We start from the raw sequence: 25,129 nt of genomic DNA, 5'->3' as shown, positions 1-25,129 counted from the left end.
TTTTTACCAAGTCGTCAGTAAACTGTTGTTTCCACTGAGGAGTTTTGCGTTAATGATGTTGAAAATGTCTAGTCTAGATGGTAACAGAATCTTTCTATATAACATCAGAGTGGTACGTTCTACCACTGCTTGTAATGAACACAGGCTCAGTTCTCGACGAATCAGAGCTAGTGGTGTCGATGTCGGAAGACCCATAACTCGCCACCATAAATACCCTTCCAATCTTGGCCAGATTTTATCTGGCATGGATGGCATTGCTTCCACTCTGTATGTTAAGGAAAGGATTACTTTGGCCTTATAGAAGTCCACAACTGGTATGAACGAAAAGCAGCAACATTTTTTATCAACTGCACGCGTGTGCATCGCCAATTATTTTTACTTTTTCGAGAAGTACGGGTTGCATTGGAGATTCCACTATGCTGTTTAGTGTTACGCCGAGATACTTGAATTGCTTCACATGTTCTATGAGAGAGCCTTCCAGATACCATTGTAGATTTTGGATTTTTCCTTGTTGATCTCTAGGTTATTTCTTTTGATGTAATTCGCCAGACTGTCAAGCTGACGTTCGAGGCCGATGGCGATCTGGTGTACCAGAATCAGGTCATCAGCGTACAGGAGTTGTGTGATTTTGACAAGTCCTATTGTTGGAGCGAAGGATTGAAGACTCTTCTCATGATGCGGAAAGTCGGCCAGATAAGCGTTAAACAGGGCTGGGGCAAGTGGACAGCCCTGCTTCACTCCTAGATGTTTCGATTTCAGCCGATAATAGACCGGAGCGATTTAATTGTACTTGCATTGATGTTTCCGTATATATATATATATATATATATATATATATATATATATATATATATTTCTGAGGCTTGTGGAATCTGCTTAGATCACATGCTGTGCATAGGCCGACATCTAGTGGAAGCTGCGGAGTATTACAGTTTGTTTTTCGAAACTCGAAAATGGGCGTCGACACAGGCGTGCCAGTAATACTATCCCTAGTGTGACGTCCACTGTACCCAAGATCCCTCACGCGTCTAGGATCCTCAGATTGTTTTTTTCCGCCATACTGGTCGGAAGCATCTTGCGGAGTCCCCTGGCCTTAGCCATACTTTTGCTAATTATTGAAGTTTAAAATTATTTATTGACATCCTTCCCCACCCCAACGTCGACCCTCGACACTCGACGACGGCTGGAGAAGACATCGACCGTCGGCTGCTGCACGACGGATCTGGGCCTCGGAAGGCCTCTGGCCTCGGCCCAGGCCTAGTAGGCCGCTGGCCTCGGCCCTGCAAGTAGGGAGAGTGGGGGGAGGTACATACTCTTCACTCTTGGTATATAGGTACACCTTATATATTTCCTACACTTACCAGCCCGCTGCCTCAAGGTGCGTATGGAGGGTACCCCTTTCCAATTCTGCCCCAAGTGCAACCGCAAATACCCTTGGGTCGACAGGCACGCCACGTGCAATCTCTGCTTGCCAAGGGACCACCCCGAAGCGAACTGCAGAGCGTGTAGTAGGTTTAAGCCTAAGACACTTAAGGACCGTTCGACAAAGCGTTGGGCCCACCACGCCAGGCAGGCGGCCATGGCAGCGGAGGGCGCCTTCAGCGATGGCAGCGACGCCGTACTTTCGGACGGCGAGGGCATTACGGCGTCGAAAGACTGCCGAGCGCAGGTCCCCGACCTCGGAAGGTTGTCCGGCAGGGCGGCTATGGTGAAGACCCCCGGCGACGCAAGCGCTACACACCCTACACACACTAAACACACTAAGTCCAACCGAACCTCGACGACGTCGATTTCTCGGAAAGAGGCACAGATAGAACGGTCCGACTCGGTGTCCTCTGGGCGCTCTCGATCGAGATCGCCTCATGACGCAAGGCAATCATCCACTCTTGCCAAGAGTGCCTCGCTCCCTAGATTAACGGAAGTTCGATCGTCGGAAGACGAAGACGACTTCCACCCCCAGGCCGCGCTCCAGGAGACCGAGGCCGCAGTTAACACCAGCGAGGCCCCACGCTCGAAACAAGTTACCTCTCCCGACCCTCGACGCCAGGCGTCGAAAGTCTCTGGGGCCTCCAAGGGGCAGGGAAAACATTTTTCCACGCACTGGGAGGGGGGGAAACAGCGGAAAGCACAGCCTTCCACTCCTGTAAGACCATCCTTCCACCCTAAGCAGACAGACACACATAAATCTACTGGGACATCAACATCCAGCAAGGGTACCCTTGATAAGTCCTCTAAGTTGCCTACTAAAGTCATACCCTGTTCCAAAGAATGGTCCAGTGAAGACATAGACAGGGTCATGTCAAGGATGTCTTCCTTAGCTGATTTTTATGACAAAAACCCAGAACATTTCCTTTCGTATGACCCTCAAGGGGCCACACCCTCAGGCTCCTCTGATCCTATCCCCCTAAGTAAAAAGGCCCGGTTCGAAAGACCTGAACCCTTCGAGGTGCAGCCTTACTCTACTCCATACTCTACTCCACACCCCAGATACCAAGGACAGCCTTTCCCTGAAGGGGACCAGGAGTTTACAATTATGGAGGACCAAACCGGGACTGAATACTATGCGGATGATGAGGACCTGGAGGAGGTAGAAGATGAGCAGGAAATTTACAGAGTAGATTCCCCGGTAGAGAGCGAAGCCCCAGTTACCGACTCGCCAGTTGATAACCAGCCCCTCCTTAATGAAGTTCTCGCTCGCGCAGCAGAACATTTTCACATCGACACCCACGGTGTACAGGAGGAAAGGGACTTCGCAGAAGAGTTGGTGGGAGAGAGGAGGCCGGTCGCTCAGACCATCCCTATCCTTAAATCCATCCAACGTAGAATAGATCCATCCCTGGTGAATCCTAACCTCACCAGAGCCGTCAACCCCAGAGTCGAAAAACTTTTTCGGGCAGCCCAGTCTGACCCTCTGTATATAAGAGGACATCTTAAACCAGACTCCCTAGTGGTTACCAACACTCGGAAGAGGGCTGGGACACCCTTATCGTCGTCAGAAGCTCCTCCCGACAAGGAGAGCAAAAGACTGTACGGGTTTGGCAGGAAGGTAGCCTCAACGTCCGCCTACCAAGCAAGGATCGCAAACTCCACCACCCTGTTGGCAAGTTACAACTGCCATCAATGGGAAGAGGTCGCGGCGCTCATAGCCTCTGCTCCTGAACCGTTAAAGGGCCAGTTGGCTCGGATCTCGGCAGAAGGGAGAGCCGTGTCTGGCTGCATATTAAAAGCAACTTTCGACGCCGCGGACAACGCAGGAAGATTGATAGCAGAAGGTACTGTTATCAAGAGACATGCGTGGTTACGGCAGTCAGGGTTCAAAACAGAAACCCAGGCTTCATTAATAGACAAGCCGGTGGAACCCGATCTATTGTTTGGGAAAGCGGTCGAAGACGCACTTAAGAATGCCAAGGACGAGTACGAGACTCTCAAATCCCTTGGCCAGCTTACCAACAAACCCCCTAACCAGAGGGGGAATAGTAATTTTCGTCGCCCACGCGGCCAAAATTCACAAAGAGGCAACTATGCCCAAGGACAGGGTACACAATGGAACAACAACCAGCAGTCTACCCAAAGTTACGGCAGGGGTAACAAGAGAGGTCGTAGAAGAGGCAGAGGCAGCCCCAACAAGGGAGGGGGCACGCCTCCACCAATGCAGTGACGCTCAGTTCAGGGTCCCTTCTCACGCAACCCCAGTAGGGGGACGCATTTCCAACTTCACCCAGGCTTGGGAAGGGATCACCTCAGACAGATGGGTGCTGTCAACAGTGTCCACAGGATATTGTATAGAATTACTGCAGCGTCCCCGGAACCACCCTCCACGACAAAGAATACACTCCTTAGAACATCAGAAGATCCTTCTCGAGGAGATCGCCATTCTGCTAGAAAAGGACGCGATAGAACTCGTCCCAGGACACCAGGTAAACAAGGGTATCTATTCAACTTACTTCCTTGTGCCAAAGAAAGATTTGACAATGCGCCCAGTATTGGACTTACGGCCTGCCAACAAGTATGTCAAGCCCCAAAAATTCCGTATGACCACGCTACAAGAGGTAATCCCCCTCCTAAAAAAGGGGGAGTACATGGCAACCTTGGATATGAAAGATGCTTATTTCCATATTTCCATGCTCCCAGCCCACAGAAAATACTTGCGCTTCAAGGTAGACAGTCGCCACTACCAATTCAAGGTACTGCCCTTCGGGATAGCTTCAGCACCAAGGGTATTCACCAAGGTACTGGCGGTGGCAGCTGCACACCTACGCAGGGAGGCAATCCCAGCGTACCCTTATCTGGACGACTGGCTCATAACGGGGGAAACCCCAGGAATTTGCAGGTCAAACATTCAGAGGACTATCAACCTCCTCCACGAATTAGGCTTCTCTATCAACGAGAAGAAGTCAAGTCTGGTGCCAAGCACCTCAAAACAGTTCCTAGGAGCAATCCTAGATACTCAGAAAGGGTTGACCTTCCCTTCGGAAGAGAGAATTCGGAATATACTACTGCAGATTCCACATTATCAGTCAGGTCAACAAATAACGGTACGCAAAGCAATGCGGTTACTGGGCATGATGGCGTCATGCATTTACCTGGTCCCCCACGCGCGTCTGCGCATGCGTCCCATGCAGGAATGGTTGGCGAAACAGTGGACTCAGGCAAGTGGTCAGTGGGACGATCTAGTGGTCGTTTCGCCAACACTCGTACAGAGCTTACACTGGTGGACAAGAGAGAATCTCGCAAGGGGAAAACCCTTTTACGATCCCGAAGTACAAGCAGTAGTGACTACAGATGCATGCCTGACTGGGTGGGGAGCTCACCATCTCCACCACACAGCTCAGGGTCTCTGGTCTCACTCAGTAGCCAAGAACCACATCAACCTGCTGGAACTTCTGTCAGTATTCCGAGCGCTTCGGGCGTTCGAGCCCCATCTGCTAAACTTGTCGGTGCAGATCCGGACGGACAGCACGACAGCCATGTTCTATCTGAACAAACAAGGAGGGACTCGTTCGCCAAATCTGTCCAAGCTTGCCCAGAAAATCTGGATATGGGCACTCAGACGGAACATCTTCCTGTCATCACAACATGTTCCAGGGGAGCTCAATTCCCTAGCGGATGCCCTAAGCAGAGACTCCCTCCCAGAAGAACACGAATGGGTCCTTCACAGAGATATCGTAGAGGATCTCTTCTCTCAGTGGGGTTTCCCCACTATAGACCTATTCGCCACAAGCGAAAACAAACAATGCCCAGGATTTGCATCCAGGTTCCCCCAGCCAGACTCCCAAGGGAACGCCCTGTGGATGAACTGGTCAGGGATGTTTGCGTACGCTTTTCCACCAACTCCTCTCATCAGGAAGGTGGTGTACAAGATGAACAAGGAATCGATGACGCTCATCCTAGTTGCTCCCATGTGGGCGAGACAACCATGGTTTCCACACCTACGCAGGATGGCGGTGTGCGAGCCCATCAAACTCCCAGCCTGGTACAACCTACTGTCCCAGCAACAAGGTCAAACAGTGCACCTGGAACCCAACTCAATGAACCTGGCAGCATGGCTCCTGAAGTCATAGAGTTTGGCCATCTCAATTTACCACAGAGGTGTATGGACATCCTAAAAGAATCCAGGAAACCAAACACAAGGCACTGTTACTTTGACAAGTGGAAGAGATTCGTTATTTGGTGCCAGAATAAACAAATCAACCCAGTTGATTGCACTCCTTCCAACGTTGTAACATACATGCTCCACCTGCTGGACGCAGGTTTGGTTTTTAACTCTCTGAAAGTACACCTGGCAGCCCTCTCGGCTTACACCACATCCCATAACAAGGTATCGTGGTGGAAAGTACCAGTAGTTAAAGCCTTCATGGAAGGAGTAAAGAGACTTCACCCTCCTATTTCGAACCCACCGCCAGGATGGGACCTCAATGTGGTGCTAGCTAAGCTCATGGGCCCCCCTTTCGAACCCATGCATAAAAGTAGTCTCAAACACCTGACTTATAAAACGGCCTTCTTAGTAGCCATTACCTCTATAAGAAGGGTCAGTGAAATTCAGGCTCTGTCAGTGCAGGATCCTTTCTTTACTATCCACAAAGACAAACTGGTTTTACGCACACACCCTAGGTTCTCACCTAAATTTATATCTAAATTCCATGTAAACCAGTCCATCGAGCTTCCGGCTTTCTTCCAGAACCCGCAAAGCTCGGCTGAGGTGAAACTACACACCCTAGATGTGCGTAGGGCGGTCTTCTACTATGTAAACAAAACCAGACCGCTAAGGAAAACAGATCAACTGTTTGTCTCCGTAGCTACAGGCAGAGAGGGAGATCGCGTCTCTAAGGGCGCTATCTCGAAGTGGATTATCAACTGTATACAGCTGTGTTACTCTCTTTCTGAAAAAACTCTGCCTTTTACGCCAAGAGCCCACTCTACTAGAGGCATTGGGGCCACTCTGGCTTTCATTGCAAATGTTCCCCTCGACACCATTTGCAAAGCAGCTACTTGGAGCTCTATTCACACTTTTACTCAGCATTACTGCATTGACACTCATTCCAAGACAGATACACAAGTGGGACAAGCGGTTCTGAGACACCTGTTTGCTCATGACTCTTCTCACATCCCACCTCCTTCTTCTGGTACTGCTCGCTAATCTATGCACAGCATGTGATCTAAGCAGATTCCAGAAGGGATACATTACTCACCGTAATCGTATTTCTGATGCTTGTATCTGCTTAGATTCACATGCGACCCACCCTTCCTCCCCTCCGAGAGAAGGCGCATGATTGCTTGTAGTCTTACCTTTCTGTCTATCTGCTTGGATTATCAGTACTCACGCTACTCCTCATGCTTCCTCATGTCAGAAAAAATACAATCTGAGGATCCTAGACGCGTGAGGGATCTTGGGTACAGTGGACGTCACACTAGGGATAGTATTACTGGCACGCCTGTGTCGACGCCCATTTTCGAGTTTCGAAAAACAAACTGTAATACTCCGCAGCTTCCACTAGATGTCGGCCTATGCACAGCATGTGAATCTAAGCAGATACAAGCATCAGAAATACGATTACGGTGAGTAATGTATCATATATATATATATATATATATATATATATATATAGAGCTTGGCTTGGTTCTAGAATCTCTGATGGACATTTCTGGGTAGACCGTTTTTGCCAAAAGGTTTCACAATTGACCTGGTCAAAAGCCTGGACCAGGTCAATAAAAGCCAAGTGAATCCTAGGTTTTCCCGCCATAACCTTCCCCTTCAAAGTGCTTAGAAGCAGAATATTTGCTGTGGTTCCCACGTCCTTCACAAAGCCTGTCTGGAAGGGGTCGGCACAACCAGACGATTTTACCCATCAATGAAAACGATCTAAGGCCAATGATCCAAAGATTTTACCAATTACGTCCAATGAGGTGATTGGCCGATAGTTCTTAGGGTTATCTTTCTTTCCCTTTTTGAAAATCGGAACCATCGTAGAATGCCTTCAAGAGTCCAGGATTGATCTCGTATTTATACATTTTTTTTTTAAGACCTCATGAATGAAATGGGCCCATTTGTTTGGATGTTGCTTGAGGTAGGCGTTGGTAATCCCATGAGGTCCTGGCGCCCTGGAGGTGTTCAACTTGGTAATTTTACCTAGTATTGAGTCTACGTCATACGGAATTTCCCAGGATGGTGAAATATTGCCTTTGATGCCCTCTTGAAATTGTGATGGTTGTTGAAAAAGAGTTGAGAAATAGTCTATTCAATTTTTTTCTCCTACCTTGTTTTGTAGTGAATCGCTGGTTGAATTAAAAGTTGTTTTCAGCAGTGTCCATTCCTTGGGTTTTCTGGCACATACCACTCGGAGCATTTGCTCCGCATCGGCTTGGTACATTTTGAAGCGATGACTGATCAACCATCTTTTAAATACTTTTGTTGCAAGGATTGCTTTTTCCTTATAGGCGTGAGTATTGAATTTTTTCGCCAGGCATTTTGCCCTCCTCAATTCTATTCTTTTTTCAACTAATAGTAGGTCATATGTATGTGGTCTTGAATTGTGAGTCGGTCCAATTTTCTTTTTTCATTACGACAAAAGGCAATAAGCAAGGGGGAGTAATTGACTGCATGCTTTTCTAGTTGATCATTTTTTGAAGTCTGACTGTTTGTGTAGTCTGATATTAATTTCTTAATTGCATTGCTGCTGAGTCTCAATCGAGTTCCTCCACTACATGCTTCGACTTGTATTGACATTTTGACTCTAATTTCACTTAGTTGCTTCCATGACATAGTCAGCAAGTTGTGGTCACTATTTTTTGTTCTTGTTACTCCAAAAATTGTAACGACCGGGAGGAATTCCCTCGACACGAAGATGTAATCTAATGCTGCACTCTGTCCTTCCCTCTCCCACATTGGTGTTGATGTGGCCCTGTGACCTGAGGTTAATTGAAGGTTGTAGAGATCACGCAAATCCATTAGTGAGGTCCATAGCTTTCCTCTCTCTAATGAAGGTGAGCTTCTATATGGATTTGTAGTTGTGCCTTGTTCTTTTGAGCAAGTGGCGTTTAGGTCTCCACATACGATCATGTTTAGTTTGATAAGCAATGTAAATGTAATCGATTTGCGTCTCAACCATCGTTAAAAATTGGGCGTTACTAATGGCATGAGGATTCCAATATAAGTTGATGATTGCCATGGTTTCTGTTTGGCCATCCTCTACCCGGGTATCTGGGTGGTTTCAGTTAATGAGTAGTGCTTTAAGAAATGGGCTTGCTGTTAGTGATTTTCTTTAGGTGGATGTCATAGCCAGATCATAGCCAGAACATATTGCTGTTAATAATCCTGCCATCAGGCGCCCTTTTTTGCCCTTTAATGCTGGAGAAAAGATGATTTCATAGACATCCAGATTTGGTTTATCCAAGAGCCAGGTTTCCTGAAGGCAAATGATCGAAATCACCCAGGTTTACATTGCTGGAAGCGGACAGGTGGATAAAACCACGTGTATTCCATGAACCCATTTTTAATATCTTTTGTAGTGGATGCTTGAGTGCTCAAAGCGAGGTCTAAAACTAGGTGGTCTGATGCCTTAAGTGGCTATCTTCGAGGCTGGGCTACCAGAGCTTTCGGAATCCAGTCCCATGATGGATATTCTTGTTTTTTGAGCCCAACGCCTTGGTCATTGATGGAGTTCTCTGGGTCTTTCATTTTATAATCCTGTATGAAGGTCACTTTCAGTTTAGGCAGAGGCCCGCTGGGGATTCGACCAATTCGCAGGGGATCATTGAAAGTTTCATTGCTTCTTTCCTTATCCGTTGAGTTTGTTTCCCTCAATTTAGATGTAATAGAGGAGCGATGGTGAGCAGTTGGATTTTTCAATATTCTCTCATTTTCATTGTCTTGCTGTGCAAGATTTTCATCGCACTTAATTTCTGTTAAGTCGAACCCCAACATCAGTAGGTTTTCTGCAGCTGCCAACAACCTGCTCTTCACCAAATCAGAGGTTATGTGCAGGTACACACTGTCTAAACGTTTGTCACTCCCAAAATCTATTATCTTTAAATCATCAGAGCTGATTTGCCTGAGGTTTGGGACACAGTGGAGCAAGGCCAGTAAAGATGTTCTATTCAGGGTCGTGTCATTCCCACTGTCTGGAATTTGCTCTAATTTCAAGGTCCTCTTGCTTTTGTTCATTCTATTTCGAGAGTGATCTCCTTTGACTTGGTGATCTCTTCTTTCATGCCTTGCTGACGAACGGATGTGGGCTTCTGATCTTCGTTCTCACTTAGTCGACTTCTTTCGTTCCTTTGATACTGCAACATTGTTTCTCTTCTCTGTACCTTTAGTGAAGCTCGTGATGAGTTTCTGGTTATTGAGGAACGGGTCCGTCTTCATTGCTGCTCTCAATCTTCACTTCGTGGACATTTCTCATTTTAATACTTTTGTGGCTGATGATCGGACTCTAGACCATGGATCCTTCTTATATCTAAAACGTTAGTTAGCATTTTACATTTGTCTGCCATTGTCATGAAGAAGGGAAGAAGCCAGGATACCCCGAGTGAGGTTAACTTGACACCTGTAATTGGTTTATTACAAATCATTGTGAAGTTCTTTGTTCCTTGGTAATACAGTGCAAAGCTCCAATGCAGAGCCTTCGATGCAGTATTGGCTGAAGTCCATCAAGTCAACGCTTGTTTGAAGCTTGTCGACAATAGTTACTACGCTGTTTAAACAGTCTTTTATGCTGTCCTTCGGTGTTCTTGTGCGTTCGTGTTTCCTCGTTCCATAAACAATCTTTCTTGGTGCTGGTTTGGGAGCCTCGCTCCTTGTCTTGCTTCCCTCGCTAGTAGCTTCTGAAGGAGGTTTAGCGTTTCTTATCCCGCCAATTAAGTCGGATTTAGAGTCTTCCTGATTTTTGTTCCTTGTTTGCGAGAAGATTGCATAATCTCGATTTGTTTTATTGCTTAAAATGGAAATATCTTCTGTGACTGCGATATTGGGGGTTTCGCATGTTCTGTACTCGCTCATTTATTTCCAGAATTATACAGCCGTTTAGTTTCTTCTTTTGTTGTTCGGGTGTTTTTGTTCCCTTATCCACTTTTGGTCTCGTTGGAGCCAATACTGGCTGTTTGGAACGGTCTTTAGGTAGTTGTATAAGTGGCCGTGGTTTAGCTTTATCATGCAAGTTTTGATTGTTAACCAAATTCTGTACAGGGCTTCCTAAATTGTATTCCGACATTGGAACTTCTGGTAAGAACGGCACAGTAGACGTTTGGGTACTTTTTGTGATGAGGACTGCCTCTACCGGCTTTGTGACTGGTTGTTACAATCCTGGTTCATTTATTTCTGGTACGGCAGTTGATTCACCTAAGTATATAGATTCCTTTTTACAGGATTTAATTGCAGTGACCTACCCTTCTAAGTATATCAACTTTGAGTGCATCATCACTAACATTGTTGTGTGGTCTTTTAATGTTTTATTTAATGCCTCATACATTTTTGAGAAGGGGCTAATGCAATCGTCACTGCTGACATTATGGCAAACATGTCTGTTTTTTTTTGCTGGGGGTGTCTTTACCCTTAGTTTGTTAGATTTCCCTAGATCTTCTGTTTTTCAGTGGTGATGTATAGCGTGATTGTAAAGGTGAAATCAATCTTATATTAGAGATTTCCGTCTCTGCGGGCAAGTCGACATCTGGTGTAGGATCTTGAATTTTTGATGGACGCTGATTGCTTGGTTCAATCAGCCCACCAAAATCTCTTTGGCTAATTGTGATAGGTTCCACGAGTTGGCTTTGGGCTTCTCGCTGGGCATATGGAGGGCTCGTCGAAACTACTCTTTTATCCAGGTTATGCGTGATTAGACTCAAAAGTTCCTGGACCTTTTGCTTTGAGGCTGGGGGTTCTCTATCCTTGGTCCAAAATGCCCCCGCAATTGGTTTCTCGACCTTTCATGGACACTTTCTTTTGATTCCTTTGTTTTTACTGGGATCTCGTCAGTCTCTCGGTGGATTAAAGGTGTCTGGCTTCCCAGGGCTAATCTTTGATTTGTAATCCGTTCTACATTAAGTGACCGTCCAAAGTGCCATCTGGTGATGGTTTGAGCTGAATGGTTAAAGTCAATTAGGATACTATCAATATTTTGATCCATTGGACGAATCGTCAAGTCTGAAGCGCCCTCCAAGATTTCCACTTCGGAAAGCTCTCCTGTAAACTTCATAACAGGATTGCACTTTTTATGAAAGTAATCTGCCATGTTACTGGTGGGCGGCGTAGGCCTAGAAGTAATTTTCCTATAAGTTCTAGGTCTGTTTGCTGTCTTTTGAAGGTTCTATTGCTGATTTTTCAAGTCGTGTCGGTTCACTCCTTGTAATGTTAAAGTGGTTTTGGAGGTTGGATTGCTTTTTTCTTTTGGTCTGTGGCCGAAAACTGTGTTTAAGATTTTAGTATGGCGCAGAGTGTACACTTTTCTTATCTTTCCTCTTAGACAATGAGGAGCTGTGCTCTTTAGTTTTCCTTGACCACTTGCTTCCTCGTTATTTATTTGTTCATTTTGTATTTCTTTGTGACAAGCTAGTTGAGCCTTTTCTTCCACTCCTGTTGAGTCACTTCCAGTGTGTTTATTCCATTTACTATGGAAGTTAGGAGCTTGTTTGATGCCTGGGAATCAGAAGGTGGGCTTGCTAGGTCTTCTATTGAACCTGTATCGTGGATTTCAGTCTGTACCAACATTGAAGCTGCAGACAGTGCTGCAGTTACTACAGCAGCTGAACTTGGGCGGAATACGGTGTTATCTTGTAAGAAAGAGGGTGTTTGTGCCAATTTCTGCAGTTCGATTGGCTTGCTTACAGCGCCGGTTGCCTCGGTTCAGCCATTCGCTCCGGCTAAATCAATGATGGCGCTGTTGTCATTTGGCTCAGAGCTTGTTCTAAGCGTGTCCGTTTCATCCACAAGGGCAACTGAATAGCGGTAGCCACAGGCATTGCCAGATGGAGTCAAAGCGAGCGGAGTGGCTGGTAACTCCGCTTCGTCAACCTCGTCATTATCGTCATTATCTCGGTCGAGGGCGAGCTGGGCTGAGGTCGCGATCATGCATTTGGGATCCGTGCATGTGCGAATTTACAAATGTATCTGTGGACGTACTCGAAAAATGCCCCGTTGAGAACTTTGAGCAATGTTTCATGTTGCGGCGGGTGACTGGAAGGAGGGCAAAGGACACCAGGGGCAGCAATGCAGAGTCCTTACCTGGCAATTCTCCCCCTTCTCTTATCATGGTCACCTCCGAAGCTTCCCAATCTCGGGGGGCAAAAGACTGGAGACTGTGACACGGGCTCAGCTGCAGTACGTCTCCTCATTCCTCCTGGTGTGAGCGCAGGCTTCTGGGGCATCGAACCTCTTCTTCCACATTTCACCGCCTTGCTATCACTGCCGTAGACTGCAACAGACTGCAGACTCTACTCCAGACTCTGCAGCTGCTCCGCGGTGCTGCAGGGGTTTTATGTTTTTCTCCTCAATGAAGCTGGAATCAGTAGAGACAGTGAACAGTCTGTGTGACTGCAACAGACTGCAGACACTATGCCAGACTCCGCCTACTGTCTTTATCTTCCCTTAAAGTCGAGATAACTTCACTGAGGCGCTGGCTGTCAGACACCCTAGGATCTTCTAGCTTTCCCTTACCTAACCCCGCTTAGTGTTCTAGGGGGGTTAGGGGATGATGGTGCCTCACATGGTTCAAGTCAGTCTGCAAACATGCACAGCCTCGCCTTGCCCTTCTCTGCTGGTATCCCATTGTGTTCTCCTCCCCACCACGCTTTTGCTCCTTAGATGTCTCACTCTGCCTTCCCACCTCCACACATAGATGTTAGCTTCTTTCTTCTTCTTACTTTCCTCTTTCTCTACTCCTCCACTCACTACTACGACTACCTCCTACCACTGCTCTACTGCTCCACCTAATACTACCTCTCTTACCTTCTACTCCCACTCCACATTTGCCACTACTACTTTTCCATTACTACTGCTACCTCTACTCCAAAACTGCTTCTTCTCCTCTGACACATCTACTGTTACAACTACTTTTATTCCCACTTCTTTACCTATTTTACTTGGTCTCTTTCTCTCCCAGCACTACACACTACCTTCAACCTCCACTTGCAACTACCACTACACACTCCCACTACCTCTCCACTGCTACCACTACTCCCACCTCTACTTACAACCGCTAATCGCCTACCAACACCTCCACTACTCCAACTCAATATCACTACCGCTCACTACTACTTCACTGTCTCCTCTCTCGCAAGTACACTCACTCAACAGAACCGTCTCTCCAACCACCACTGCACTCCTTCTCCGGTCTGTTGGTCGTCATTCTTCCACCTCCTGGCCTCACCCTACTAAACCCAACAACCAAACCCTCACAAAACCCCTTCTTAAATAAATCTGTCCTGCCCAGGTTTGGCCATCTCACCCTAGCCAATCAGCTTGCCTTAGCTGAAAAGGTGGGGCAGGGGAGGGCTTTGAATGCTTCATAAGGGCTTTAAGCCCTGCCCCCCTCTGGTCCCTGCGGCTTGCCGCATTCAGGGAACAACAACTATAGCAGTCCATAGCGGGCTGCTGTCCCCTATTGCCATAGCCTTCCTAGAGGCCCATTTTCAATATTAAGTTAGCTAGCTGCCACTTCTGTGCACAGAACACTGTGGTGCTGTAGCAATAGCTGCATCATAAGTGGAATGGTTTTGGGAGCCAGCTGATGATTGTACTTCTGAATCCTCACAATCTATTCCTTAATACGGGTGAAGTGCCAGCACATGGAATGCAATACAATTATGGATGCCAATGAGCATATAAGGGACGCTAGAATCTAAGACTGACCAGTTCATTTGATGGGAGTGTTCTGAAACTATTCTAATTTAAGATTGTACGTTGTTGTTGCTAATGCCTTGAAAAAGCTTGTTAGGGCGAAGCTCATGACCATGCAGTCAGCGGATCTTTTTGACACGCAATTTGTTGCCTTTTAGCACATGAAGAAATGTACATTTGTTACGTTACTAACACACAGAGCACATGAGAAAGAAATCATTTGCTTGTTGGATACACTTGATTTAACTTAAGATGAAAACAATTCAAAAAAGCAGAGCGCTTGCGTTTGATAATATGTTTCGTGGTCAATTGTTGGTACAGCACTAGGTTGTGTAATCATCTTCCCAGCATAGCAGCTCTTCATTTATGTCTAAATAACAGTATATTGAATGACGGTGCAGCCCAAAAAAGGTCTAGCAACCTCCTTTTTTCATTGTTCAATATTAAGTTCCCTGGTGGGCTAGTGGGTTCTCCTCCATGGTTTGGTTCCAGCAGATTAAGCCTGTTGAGCCACGCTCTTCTTCCCCATGCTGCGCTTGCTCATGGCTTTCTCAAACTCTCCTCTCCGGTATTGAGGTCACGTTCATCAGTGGGTCCGTGTTCTGACTGCCACCTCCTGCGGTCCCACTTGCTCTCATTGCTTTGCAGAGTCACTGCACCTGGTGTCCCTCTTCCTGGTGGGGTCCTCTGATGCTGCCGGGCTGATGTCTGGTGCCAGTGCTTCTGTCTTTGCAGCTAAGGACTGGCTGGGAAGGGGTCCGGCCACATGCACTCCGGCACCTGATTCGGTGTTAGGGGTTGGGATTCCTTCAATCCGTTACAGGGCAGAGTAAGCGGCCCTGTCACAACCTTCGCAAACATGCAGAGTTAATATCACATGGGTATGTTTGCATAGTAATAGTTGCTGTCAGAAGTCAAAGTAGCTTATGGTGGATGTTGGTGGCAACCTAACGAGTCTCTTCTTAACTGCAAACAGGAGCTGCATAGCTTCAGGGTTTGAAATTGAGGGGGGCTAGAAGCTATTTAGCTCCTGCTTGTAGCCTAGAAGAGCCTGGTTAGCTTGACACCAACAGCCACCCAGAGCTACATTTGGCTTCCAAGGCCAACAGATGCCGAACAAACAAACCTGTGTGAATTTAACTCTGTGCATTTGGGGCAATCAGTAAATAAACATAACAAGGCCTCCATAAGAACTTTAAAGCATAAAAGGTCATAAGTAATGGACAAAATGATATGTTTGCATCTTACGTGGAAGTTGGAGTGGAACACTGTATTAGCTGCTACTTCCCCAGTGGTAACTCCTGGTCATTGGTTTAAGTTGGATACTGTGAGAAACCTGAAGGTGTCCTACTCGCTAGTCCCCGAGGATCTGTCATCCAGGTGGCCAGGACAAGGCCATCGCTATTGTACCCAGTTCCTGTGGGTGGACCAGTGCGGAAGGATCACCTCGATGGGGGTTCTTCGGGGAGTGGAAGTGTGGCACTGAAGGGAAAGACGGGGTATCCCCTCCTTAGGACACCCTTTCCCATCCTCTCAGGTAGGATATATAGACACTCAGCCCCCCCGCACCCCTTTGCAACACAAATATTTTCTCACAGGCAGTTCATCGTGAGCAACAACGGACTAACACTAGAGCCGTATACCTGACATGTCCCAGCACAAGGTTCAGGCAGAGTCAGGCAATTACTGCTGATTACTCACACCTGACTTCCATCACACTTCCCCACACGGATAAAAGGCAGAGCACAAAAGCACAATCTGAGCGAGGACAAACACACGAAAAAGCAGCTTAAATCGAGCAGAAAGGCAGTGAAACCAGAAAAGACGACAAGGAGGGAATTGCCCTTGTCCTTTTCGAGAAAGGATCGTTACTTTCGGGAAACCTCAATGAAAAGAAACATAAGACCAGGAGTACCAGCTGACGAGCAATGCAGTGTTTGTCGAAGGTACACAGGGCTCTCCCGCATTGTTGGCCAAGGCGGGGCAAAGATATTGCCTCTGGGTCCGTCTTTGACTCAGACAACAGAGCAATGACAACGTGCTCAGGACAGCCGGTGAGTCGGGAGAAGCTGATAACCAGCCGGGCTGTGTGATGCTCAAGGTTGCAAGCAGCAACATTGTATGAACAAAGAACGATACCAGAAATAGAGTGGTACGGCGCCACGTGGGTGCACACTCGAAGGTCTCTGTTTTGGTACCCCAGAGCATGTAACAAGATTACTATAAGGTGAATCGAAGTGGTCCTGCAACGAGTTGAGTGTAATCCTGTGCACATTCGAAAGTCTTCAATTGCCTACTTGTAGAAATTGGTCTGAGCCTGTCTGAGGGGGACTAATTGTGAAAAGGGCGCCTGGGACAAGCAAAGGGGGAATCCTGGGGTGAATAGCAAAAACCACCCAGGAAGAAATTGTGAATGAATAGGTCTGAGCCAAGCTGAGTGAGGGAGACCGATTGTGAATGGAGGATGGGGGGGAGAATCTGAGCCCGGAAGAGGGGGATCCAGAGTGAAGAATAAATGACGTGACGTGAAATCCAAGGAAGCAACTTTTTCTCTTTGTTTATGGAACATCAGGCCCTCTGAGGCAAGAGACTTTACACCAAAGAGACTGGGGCAAAGAAAGGCCCTGCTATATGAAAAAGAAATTGTGACCTCGTGGCAGAGAAGCCCAGGAGTGTGCTGAGCTCAAGTGACCCGCCTTGTCTCCCGTGCTAAAAACATGGGGAAGTGAAGCCCCTGCCTACACATCCTGACTTAGCATTTTTTGAACACTTCTTTCTTTTGTGAACATTATCCCAAACTATTGTGTAGCATAGCGGTAAGGATTGGCAATAGATTTTTTTGTCTATGCCCTTTTTATTTGACTAGACTTCACAAAGACTGTCTTCTTATTATTTGATGGTCGTAGCTTACTCCCATCGTAGATTTAGGGTTACATAGGCCTTTTTTCGCACCCCTGATAAAAGTTCAATAAACGTGTGTCTCTTATTTTGATACCATGCCTTCCTTGTAATACCCAGGAGCTGCTTCTGGCTTCTGCTTATCCAATCTTAATTTTGATCCCTGTAGCTTCCAGCAATTTTACACCATGAGAAGGATTCTGCAGGAGCAGCAATTGCATCAGTCAGCCGAACCTTCATCCCAGAGGCAGTAAAAATGGCAGCCGAGAACAGTGCAAAACCTGATGCAACGCTCTGATGAGTGGTAGATCTCTGCGTTCAGCGCAAGAGTAACCTCCGCTCTGAGCCCCTGACAGGTTTGCTATTGGACGTCAACATTTCCACGGGCCTACTTCCAGTACATCTAAGAAAAATGTGTATTACCCTTGTTTAAATAACAGTACATGTCCTCAATAACACTAACACAACATCGTGACACAAGGACAGCCCTGCTGGATCTTAAATCCGATATGCTAAAAGTAATTGACAAAGGGCATATAGTATTGCTCATGCTGCGGGACCTTTCTGCTGCGTTTGATCTGGTGGACCACCCTTTGTAGATCGATATATTAAAGAAAGTGTCCTTTTTCTTGAACAGTGCAGCAGCATGGGTGAAGTCTTTTCTGGAAAACAGACTTATAAGGGTATTTAGCAAAAGCGTGGAACCAGCTCTTGCTAATTTGCAATATATAGTCCCACAGGGTGCATGTCTCTCTCCGTCACTGTACTACAGTTCTACAGTACCACTCTTTCAGATGCTGGAACATTAGAGTGTGCTCTTTACTAATTACGCAGATGATATGCAATGTGTAAGTCCCTTATCAGGAATGTATGAGGAGGATGCAAGTAACATTAGTAAAGTGTATGGGATGATCCAGGCTTAGATGGTAAAAGGCGGCTTAGCGTTAAATGCTAAGACAGTGTTGATGGTGGTAGGTACAGGGGCCAGAGTAGAGAAACTGGGTTCAGAGTATCGACACTTTCAGATTGCAGGCTGTAGGATTGCCACAAAACAGAATGTGAAAGGTATATACCTGGACCAAAACCCGAACATGCAAGCTCAGTGAAATAGCCTGTCTCCGTTTCAGCATGCTATGTTAAATTAGTATCACAGATACAGCCTTATCTAACAACAAAAAAGCTGTGAGACAGTAACCGGGGCTATTATTAGCATGCAAATTGACTAATGTAGTAGTTTCTTTATCAGTATTTGTAAAGACTGCTGTGCCAGACTACAAGTAATCCAAAATAGCGCAGGGAGAGCAATGGAAGATCTGAAAAGAGGAGATCACATCTCTGAGGCGAGACGAAAGCTTCACTGGCTACCCATTGAAGCCAGAATAGACTACTGCCTACTGTTGATAACACACAAATGCCTGGCACGGATTAGCCCAGAGTACCTGCTGGAAACATTGAGGAGAAAACCAGTGCGGAGAGCACTGGGATTCAATGACACCAACTTGCTGGTGGTGCCAAGGTCTAAATTGACCTTGGTCAGTAAAAGGAGTTTTTCTGCAGCTGTACCTAGAGCATGGGACATAATCCCGCCTGGCCTTAGAGAGATGAAATTGCAGATCTTGTTTTAAAAAGAACCTAAAAACCTTTCTGTTTAGGTAATGCACCCTTGAGCCTTCTCTCTACTTAGGTTCTTCATGGCTTATTTGTCTGTTTTATCTGTTTTGTTGTGTCTACCACTTACTATACAGTGTAGCGCCATATGCCTCTGGGCCGTTTTGGTGCTTGGTACACATGTATTAACACAACATAACACTGCCTCTTTTTACACAGAAGAAGAAATGCATAAAGAGTGCCCACTCTTTTATTTAACACATATATATTAACTAGAGATAATATATAAGCATTAAAAATAGCGTTGTCCAACGTAAGGTCCATAACATCAGGAAAGATGTAGTCGAATATAGACCGGGTATCCTATTTTGTTTTTCCTATTCACTGCCTTGAACCAATCAACAATGTTTATAGCCACCTAAAATTGGCACAGTAAAAGTAAAGATTTACTCACAATTGCATTGTAAGGATTGGCGAGCAAGTAGCCAGGTGATGTTTATGCCGTCCACTGTAAATTCATTAAATGGAAAGGGCTAAATAACATGTTAAAACCCCATAGCACCTAAGGGAAATGTCCTAAACGCAATCTCAGGTTATAAATTAAAAATGCACTTGAAAAAGTTGAAGTCCACTTACTGTTTATCATCCCTTCCTGTGAATATATAGGTCCAATTATTATCCTACATGGAAGAAGTGAAAAAGGAGATATATTTTTATGAGATAAGCTGTACCCAAACCTTTCCCACAACTACACTTCGTGTTTTCTCAAACATGGGAGGACAGCTGGAAGCTAATCTAAAGAAAATACAACATGACCACTCTTGGTTTTCAAAAACCATGGAAAACAAAAACTGTTATTAAAAGGCAAATTCAAGCATCTGAAATGTAGAAGCAAGAATAAAACTAGGATTTAGAAATGTGGCAAAATGACAATATATTAGAGTTGGGACAGAGATGGAAAATATATCTGCAATGCTTCTGATCCTATCTGGCCTCTTCCGAGCAGTCATTGGTCCTGTCCAGTTCTGCCTCCCTGCATGGAATCTGCTTGCCAGGCGTTCACTGAAAGTCTGTCCTACTACTACCCTTTAAAGCGTACTCTGGCATTTCTCACCACCACATGTTTCCTAACAGACAGTCTGGTCTAATAATGCCATTGTGGAATTTTCTCTTTGAGCAACCAGCTGATATTGCATATACAATTAGTATGGGTTATTATTTATAGACAATGGGAGGGATTGACAAGTTGTTGTCATAGCTTATAATTTTGATTTCCCCTCCCTTAACCTGGCGGTTGCTTACTGCATTAATTTAACACAGAGACTTATTCAACCAACTGAATGATTGATATTGTGAGCAGGAAGAATAAACCATTTGCCCCCGGGGAAGGTGTGCTCAGCCACTCAGGTGGCTGGAGCAGTGGGAGAGAATATACATTCTCCACCCGCTTTTTCCAGCCATCCGAGGCCCTTCCCTGGGTGGTGCCATTTTTCAAGTTTTTCAAATGTGGGGAGGCAACAGGGAGCCTGTCCCTATTGCGCCCCCACCAAAACAAACCATATCCCTTCCCCAACCCCTCCCTCCTTCCCCACTTACCTGCTGGACTGTAGCTTTGTGCTCCGGTCCCGGTGCACCTCCCGCTCATGGCCACTGCCATAGAAATGGAAAAGGGACTCAGTCAGCCATCTTGTTTCTATTTCTTACTCTCAAAGAGTCAATTATCACTGGCCAATTGCTAGTAGCAAGTGCACATTTTGTGCCCTGATTGTTACGTTCTATAACATTTTACCAATTTAGACTTTGGTCGATATACTATGTAAGGAAGGCATGGTTATCAGAAGCGGGAGTACAATCCAAAGGTGTTTATTGAACAGTATAAACCTAATCTAAGATGGGAGCAAGCTACAACCATCAAAGTAAAGAAAACGCGGTCCTAGTGGTGTTGTGTCAAAACAAAATGACCTATACTAATAAACCTATTGCCAAATCCTTACTCTATATAACAAAAGGGTGCGGGACAGTGATATGTATAACAAAAGAGTGTAATGCAAACTAAAATGTCCAAAAGGGTTTCGGTAGTTCAGGACTGCTGAATTAATACACTGCCTTTCCCACGTTGCATCACAAGACAAAGCAGAATAATGGCATGACTGTGAGCACCCTTGAGTTTATAGGCATCAGGAAGCCGTTTCTTTCAAAAAGGCAGGGTCTCTTGAATCATTGTCTTGTGCTTGACAGCACAAGACCTTTCCCAAGCTCTCACCATGCAGAATTCCCCTCTTCTGCGGCTTTCTCGTTATACCCCTTCGTTGGGTTAACCTTCGTCTTTACACCATTGTTCAGTCACTTTATCAAAATGCAGGATTCACTTTCCCTTGCTTTCACTTGGCATCCCGCCGTCTGGCTCACTGTAGCATTCAAATCACAGTTCAGTTAACTTTACCAGTTTTATTAGCTTATAGCATTCAGGAACTTTTAATGTCTTTTTAAACAAATATTTGGTTCACTTTCACTGGTTCACTCAGGTCCCCTTCCTCCAGGCTCAGACCTTCCTCTGTAGGCAGTTCTGGCTTCCCTCGATCAGGCGCAAGCCTGCATACAGCCAACATCACACTTGCTACTTTGCAATCTTTCACTTTTTCACTTTAAGTACTTGCCAGTTCTATACAGAGACTTCCAATAGGCGATCGCGTCTAGCCGGGTCACTCTGTTTTAGTGTAGCGAGTGCATTTACTTTTCACATTCAAGCTTCTCTTTCTTGCCGCTGCCACCCTACACGCATACCACAATACTGGATACAGTGCAAAGGTTTATACCGGCCTCCTCTCCCGAGGCCTCCTGGTATCTGCAGTTCCTTTCACTCCTTGTCAAAGACCTTCGACTGTACGAGGGGTCTTGTAGCCTTGACTTTCTCCTTGTATGAACACTTTGACTATTCGGCTCCTTTCTTAGTTATTTTCTTTCACGGCTTCTCTCACACGCACATCTCAGCATTCTTCATTCTTGTTACAATTTGCTTTCACTCTCGGTTTCTCGACTACCCAATGAGCACTTCAAACGTTAATGTCCTTTTCATTTATCAATACAAGCTGGTCTCCCTTTTCACTCACCGGCAGTGGCTGATACAGTTTATCAAGATTTCCATTCAGTCGAGGCTTTTGGCCAAGCGCGACTAGCCTCCTTTCAAGTCCTCACGCTGCACATGAAGGAGGTACTGCCGTGACCTTCTGCAGTGGCAGGGAGTTGCCCCTTTGGGATTCTGTACCGACTTTCACCTCGCAGATCGTAGGACCACGCCTTTTGTTCACCTCCTAGTCCCGTCTGCTCTGCTTCAATAGTCGCGTCACCTTCCCGGGATTTCCTGCCCTTACGTTCTGCTGGTCTTGCTCGCTTCGTTAGCCCTTCTTGCCTTGCTCTCCGGGTGCCCTCATGCTCCGCCTTTTATCGCAGTGGGGAAAGGTAACAGGATTCAGGTGCGAGTCATTAAGGTTAAATGCCTGACTCTGCCTGACTCTGATGTTGGGATATGTCAAACGGACTGGTTGTGTGCGAGTCTGTCTTTTCCTGAAGCAGTTTGTCCGTGCAGCAGAGTGTGTGTAGGAAAGAGGGGGGGGGGATAAAGTTCCTAGATAGTACATGGAATGAGCGTGTTCTACAGGGAAATGGGAACAGGGATACTGCGTCTCTCCTCCGGGTGCTCTTCTCCCACTCCCCAGGGACCACCCATCCAGTTGATCCTCCTGCACTTGTCCACCCCCTGGGACTGGATTCAATAGCGATGGCTGTGCCATGGCCACCTGGATGACAGATCCCAAGGGACTAGTTGGTGAGACACCCTTTGGTTTCTCACAACACTTGACGAAAAGACTAAAAAGCTGAATTACACTTTACATATGTTCTTACATTTGTGAAATATTAATTATCTGTGCAAATGCAACTAAGGAAAGTTGTCAAATCGTACCAATTACAAATTATCACAAATGAGAATGTTCTGAGTAAATAATTGATAGATATGAAGTGTCAGGGGTCATGATTCTGTGATATAAGATGTTGACAAAGTTTAATCACTGAAATTATTGATGTTTATCATTCATGATGCATACTACTAAGAATATGTTACCTGATAAACAATTTTACAACTTTACTTCGTTCCGTGGAATTAACAGCTGATAGTTTTTCAAGACCTTCCGTTCAGTCGAGGCTTTTGTGCCAGCGCGACTAGTCTCCTTTCAAGTCCTCACGCTGCACATGAAGGTGGTACCGCCGTGACCTTCTACAGTGGCAGGGAGTTGCCCCTTTGGAATTCTGAAGCGACTTTCAACTCGCAGCTGGTAGGACCACAGCCTTTTGTTCGCCATCAGGTCCCGTCGTCTCTGCTTCCATAGTCGTGTCACCTTCCCGGGATTTCCTGCCCTTACGCTCATGCTCTAAACAATAGACTGAGAGGCTATTCGTTTTTTTTGTGATCATTTGTAATGGGTCTGATTTGACCACTTTATTTGGTTCTGTGGAATTAACGGACTTGGAGATTAAACAAAGAATTTTTCGACCTACTGTGACTACAGAAGTCAACCAGGTGATTAACAAAGCAATTGTTTGTACATATTAGAATGAAACCATTTTGACTCATAACATATTTATTATGTACTTATTCTCCAGATACGCCATAAATCACAAAGAAATAGAATTCATCAAGATAATTGCTCCCGAAGAAGGGCATAGCCCGAAAACACGTATCGCTCATCATTTTAATATGTTCTGATTAAATAATTGATATATACAGTGTCAGAGGTCTTGATTCTGTTATATAAGATGTTGACAAAGTTTAATCATTGATATTATTGATGTTTATTATCCATGATACATACTACTAAGAATATGTTACCTGATAAATGTACTACCGACTGACTAGATCAGCTTAGAAGGTGTGCAGGGGACAGGAGTGTCCATTACTTTAGGACACTTTTATAATGGCAGTATTACGGTTGCAGCTTTCATTACGTGAACTGTGTTCTTTTACTCCCTCTGCACCCAAAGACCCATTAATATTAATCTTTGGAAGATCATTAGAGACATTCCTTGAATCAGGTGTGCAGGCCACAACAATCTTGCTGCAATCCTTCGGTTAACCAGACGTTATATTTCAATATTATTACAGATTTGGAACTTCATTCTCCCAGTGTTTTTTTTCCTCTTAATGCCCTCCCCCTGCTTCCCCTGCCCATAGGAGTAAGGCTCCGAAAGGAAAGTGTGTAGGGAGAGGCTAGAGTAGTGGATAACACTTGCATAATTAACATTGATCTGTTAATTTATCCCCTCCACTCCGCCCTTACAGAACTGGATCAAAGTATATGTTTTTTACCAAGGTTGGCTGGTCTACATTAGACATCCATAGGGTAGCTTTTTGGGAAATGGGAAATGTGCAGAAATAATGTTTAATCTATGGGGAGAATTGTTGTATGCAATCTTTTATTCAAGTGTTTCCATGTGCCCACTTCAAGCCTTTTCTCTTATGTTGTGTGCAGCGCGCTGTGGGCAGGAGGGGGTACGAGGAGAACGAGGACCTCTCAGACGTGGAGGAAATCACCAGCATCAGAAGCTTCAACCTGGAAGAGAAACTGAGTAGCAGCTCTTACAATGGGGACTTTGTGCGGGTCATGGAGGGCACAGGTAAAACTGAAGGGAGAGTTTATACTGCATTATTACTTTCAACATTGCCGGCGGGGGAGGGAGAGAGGCACGCATGTAAGTTAGAAGTTTCCCTTTTTCTGCCTAAATAATAGGAGATATGGGCAGACGTTGGATATAGGAATGTGAGTGGGTGGTTGATTTTGAAGGCAGTGCCTGTACCTTAAGTACGAAAAGTTTTCAACAATGAGAAAAATAGTGGTGTATCAACAAATTCTTTTATAGGACATGAAAAGATGCATGTTCCAAAATAATGTATAACTGCTCTCGTAATACATATTTGCCACATTTGCAAAGGTTAAATACAAAGTGTTTCAATTCTTCATGTGTCTGTTGTAAAACACCACTAGCGTGTATGATGATTATATGCCAAGGTTCTATGCACTGGTTCTTGAAAATTACTAATTGACCGGAATTTGATTTGGTACCTTAATTGAATGAGATGTTGTTTGGGAAATATTCACTGCTTTAACATTTTGGTTCGTCTGTTTATGACTTTATGATACCCATTTCTTTTCTTTATGGTAATACTTATACTTCTGTTGGCCATATTGTTTACATATTTTAATAGGCTTGTTAGCTCAAGTAGGAGAGTGCAAGTCTCCATGG

General features: G+C 45.5%; 1 protein-coding gene across 8 annotated transcripts in view; it reads left to right on the top strand.

Moving 5' to 3' along the window:
* KDM2B (lysine demethylase 2B) overlaps positions 1-25,129 on the top strand; it is a 1,898,564-nt gene that overhangs the window by 104,172 nt on the left and 1,769,263 nt on the right. For all 8 annotated transcript variants that reach the window (XM_069619581.1, XM_069619583.1, XM_069619582.1 and 5 more), the window contains exon 2: positions 24,358-24,502. In XM_069619581.1, coding sequence (XP_069475682.1) covers positions 24,358-24,502 — 145 coding nt within the window. The remainder of the gene's footprint in view (positions 1-24,357; positions 24,503-25,129) is intronic.

Source organism: Ambystoma mexicanum, chromosome 10 (genome assembly GCF_040938575.1).
Source record: "Ambystoma mexicanum isolate Mex_15411 chromosome 10, UKY_AmexF1_1, whole genome shotgun sequence".
Lineage (NCBI taxonomy): Eukaryota > Metazoa > Chordata > Amphibia > Caudata > Ambystomatidae > Ambystoma > Ambystoma mexicanum.
Note: the sequence above shows the minus strand (reverse complement) of the source record. Positions and strands in the feature narration are given on the sequence as shown.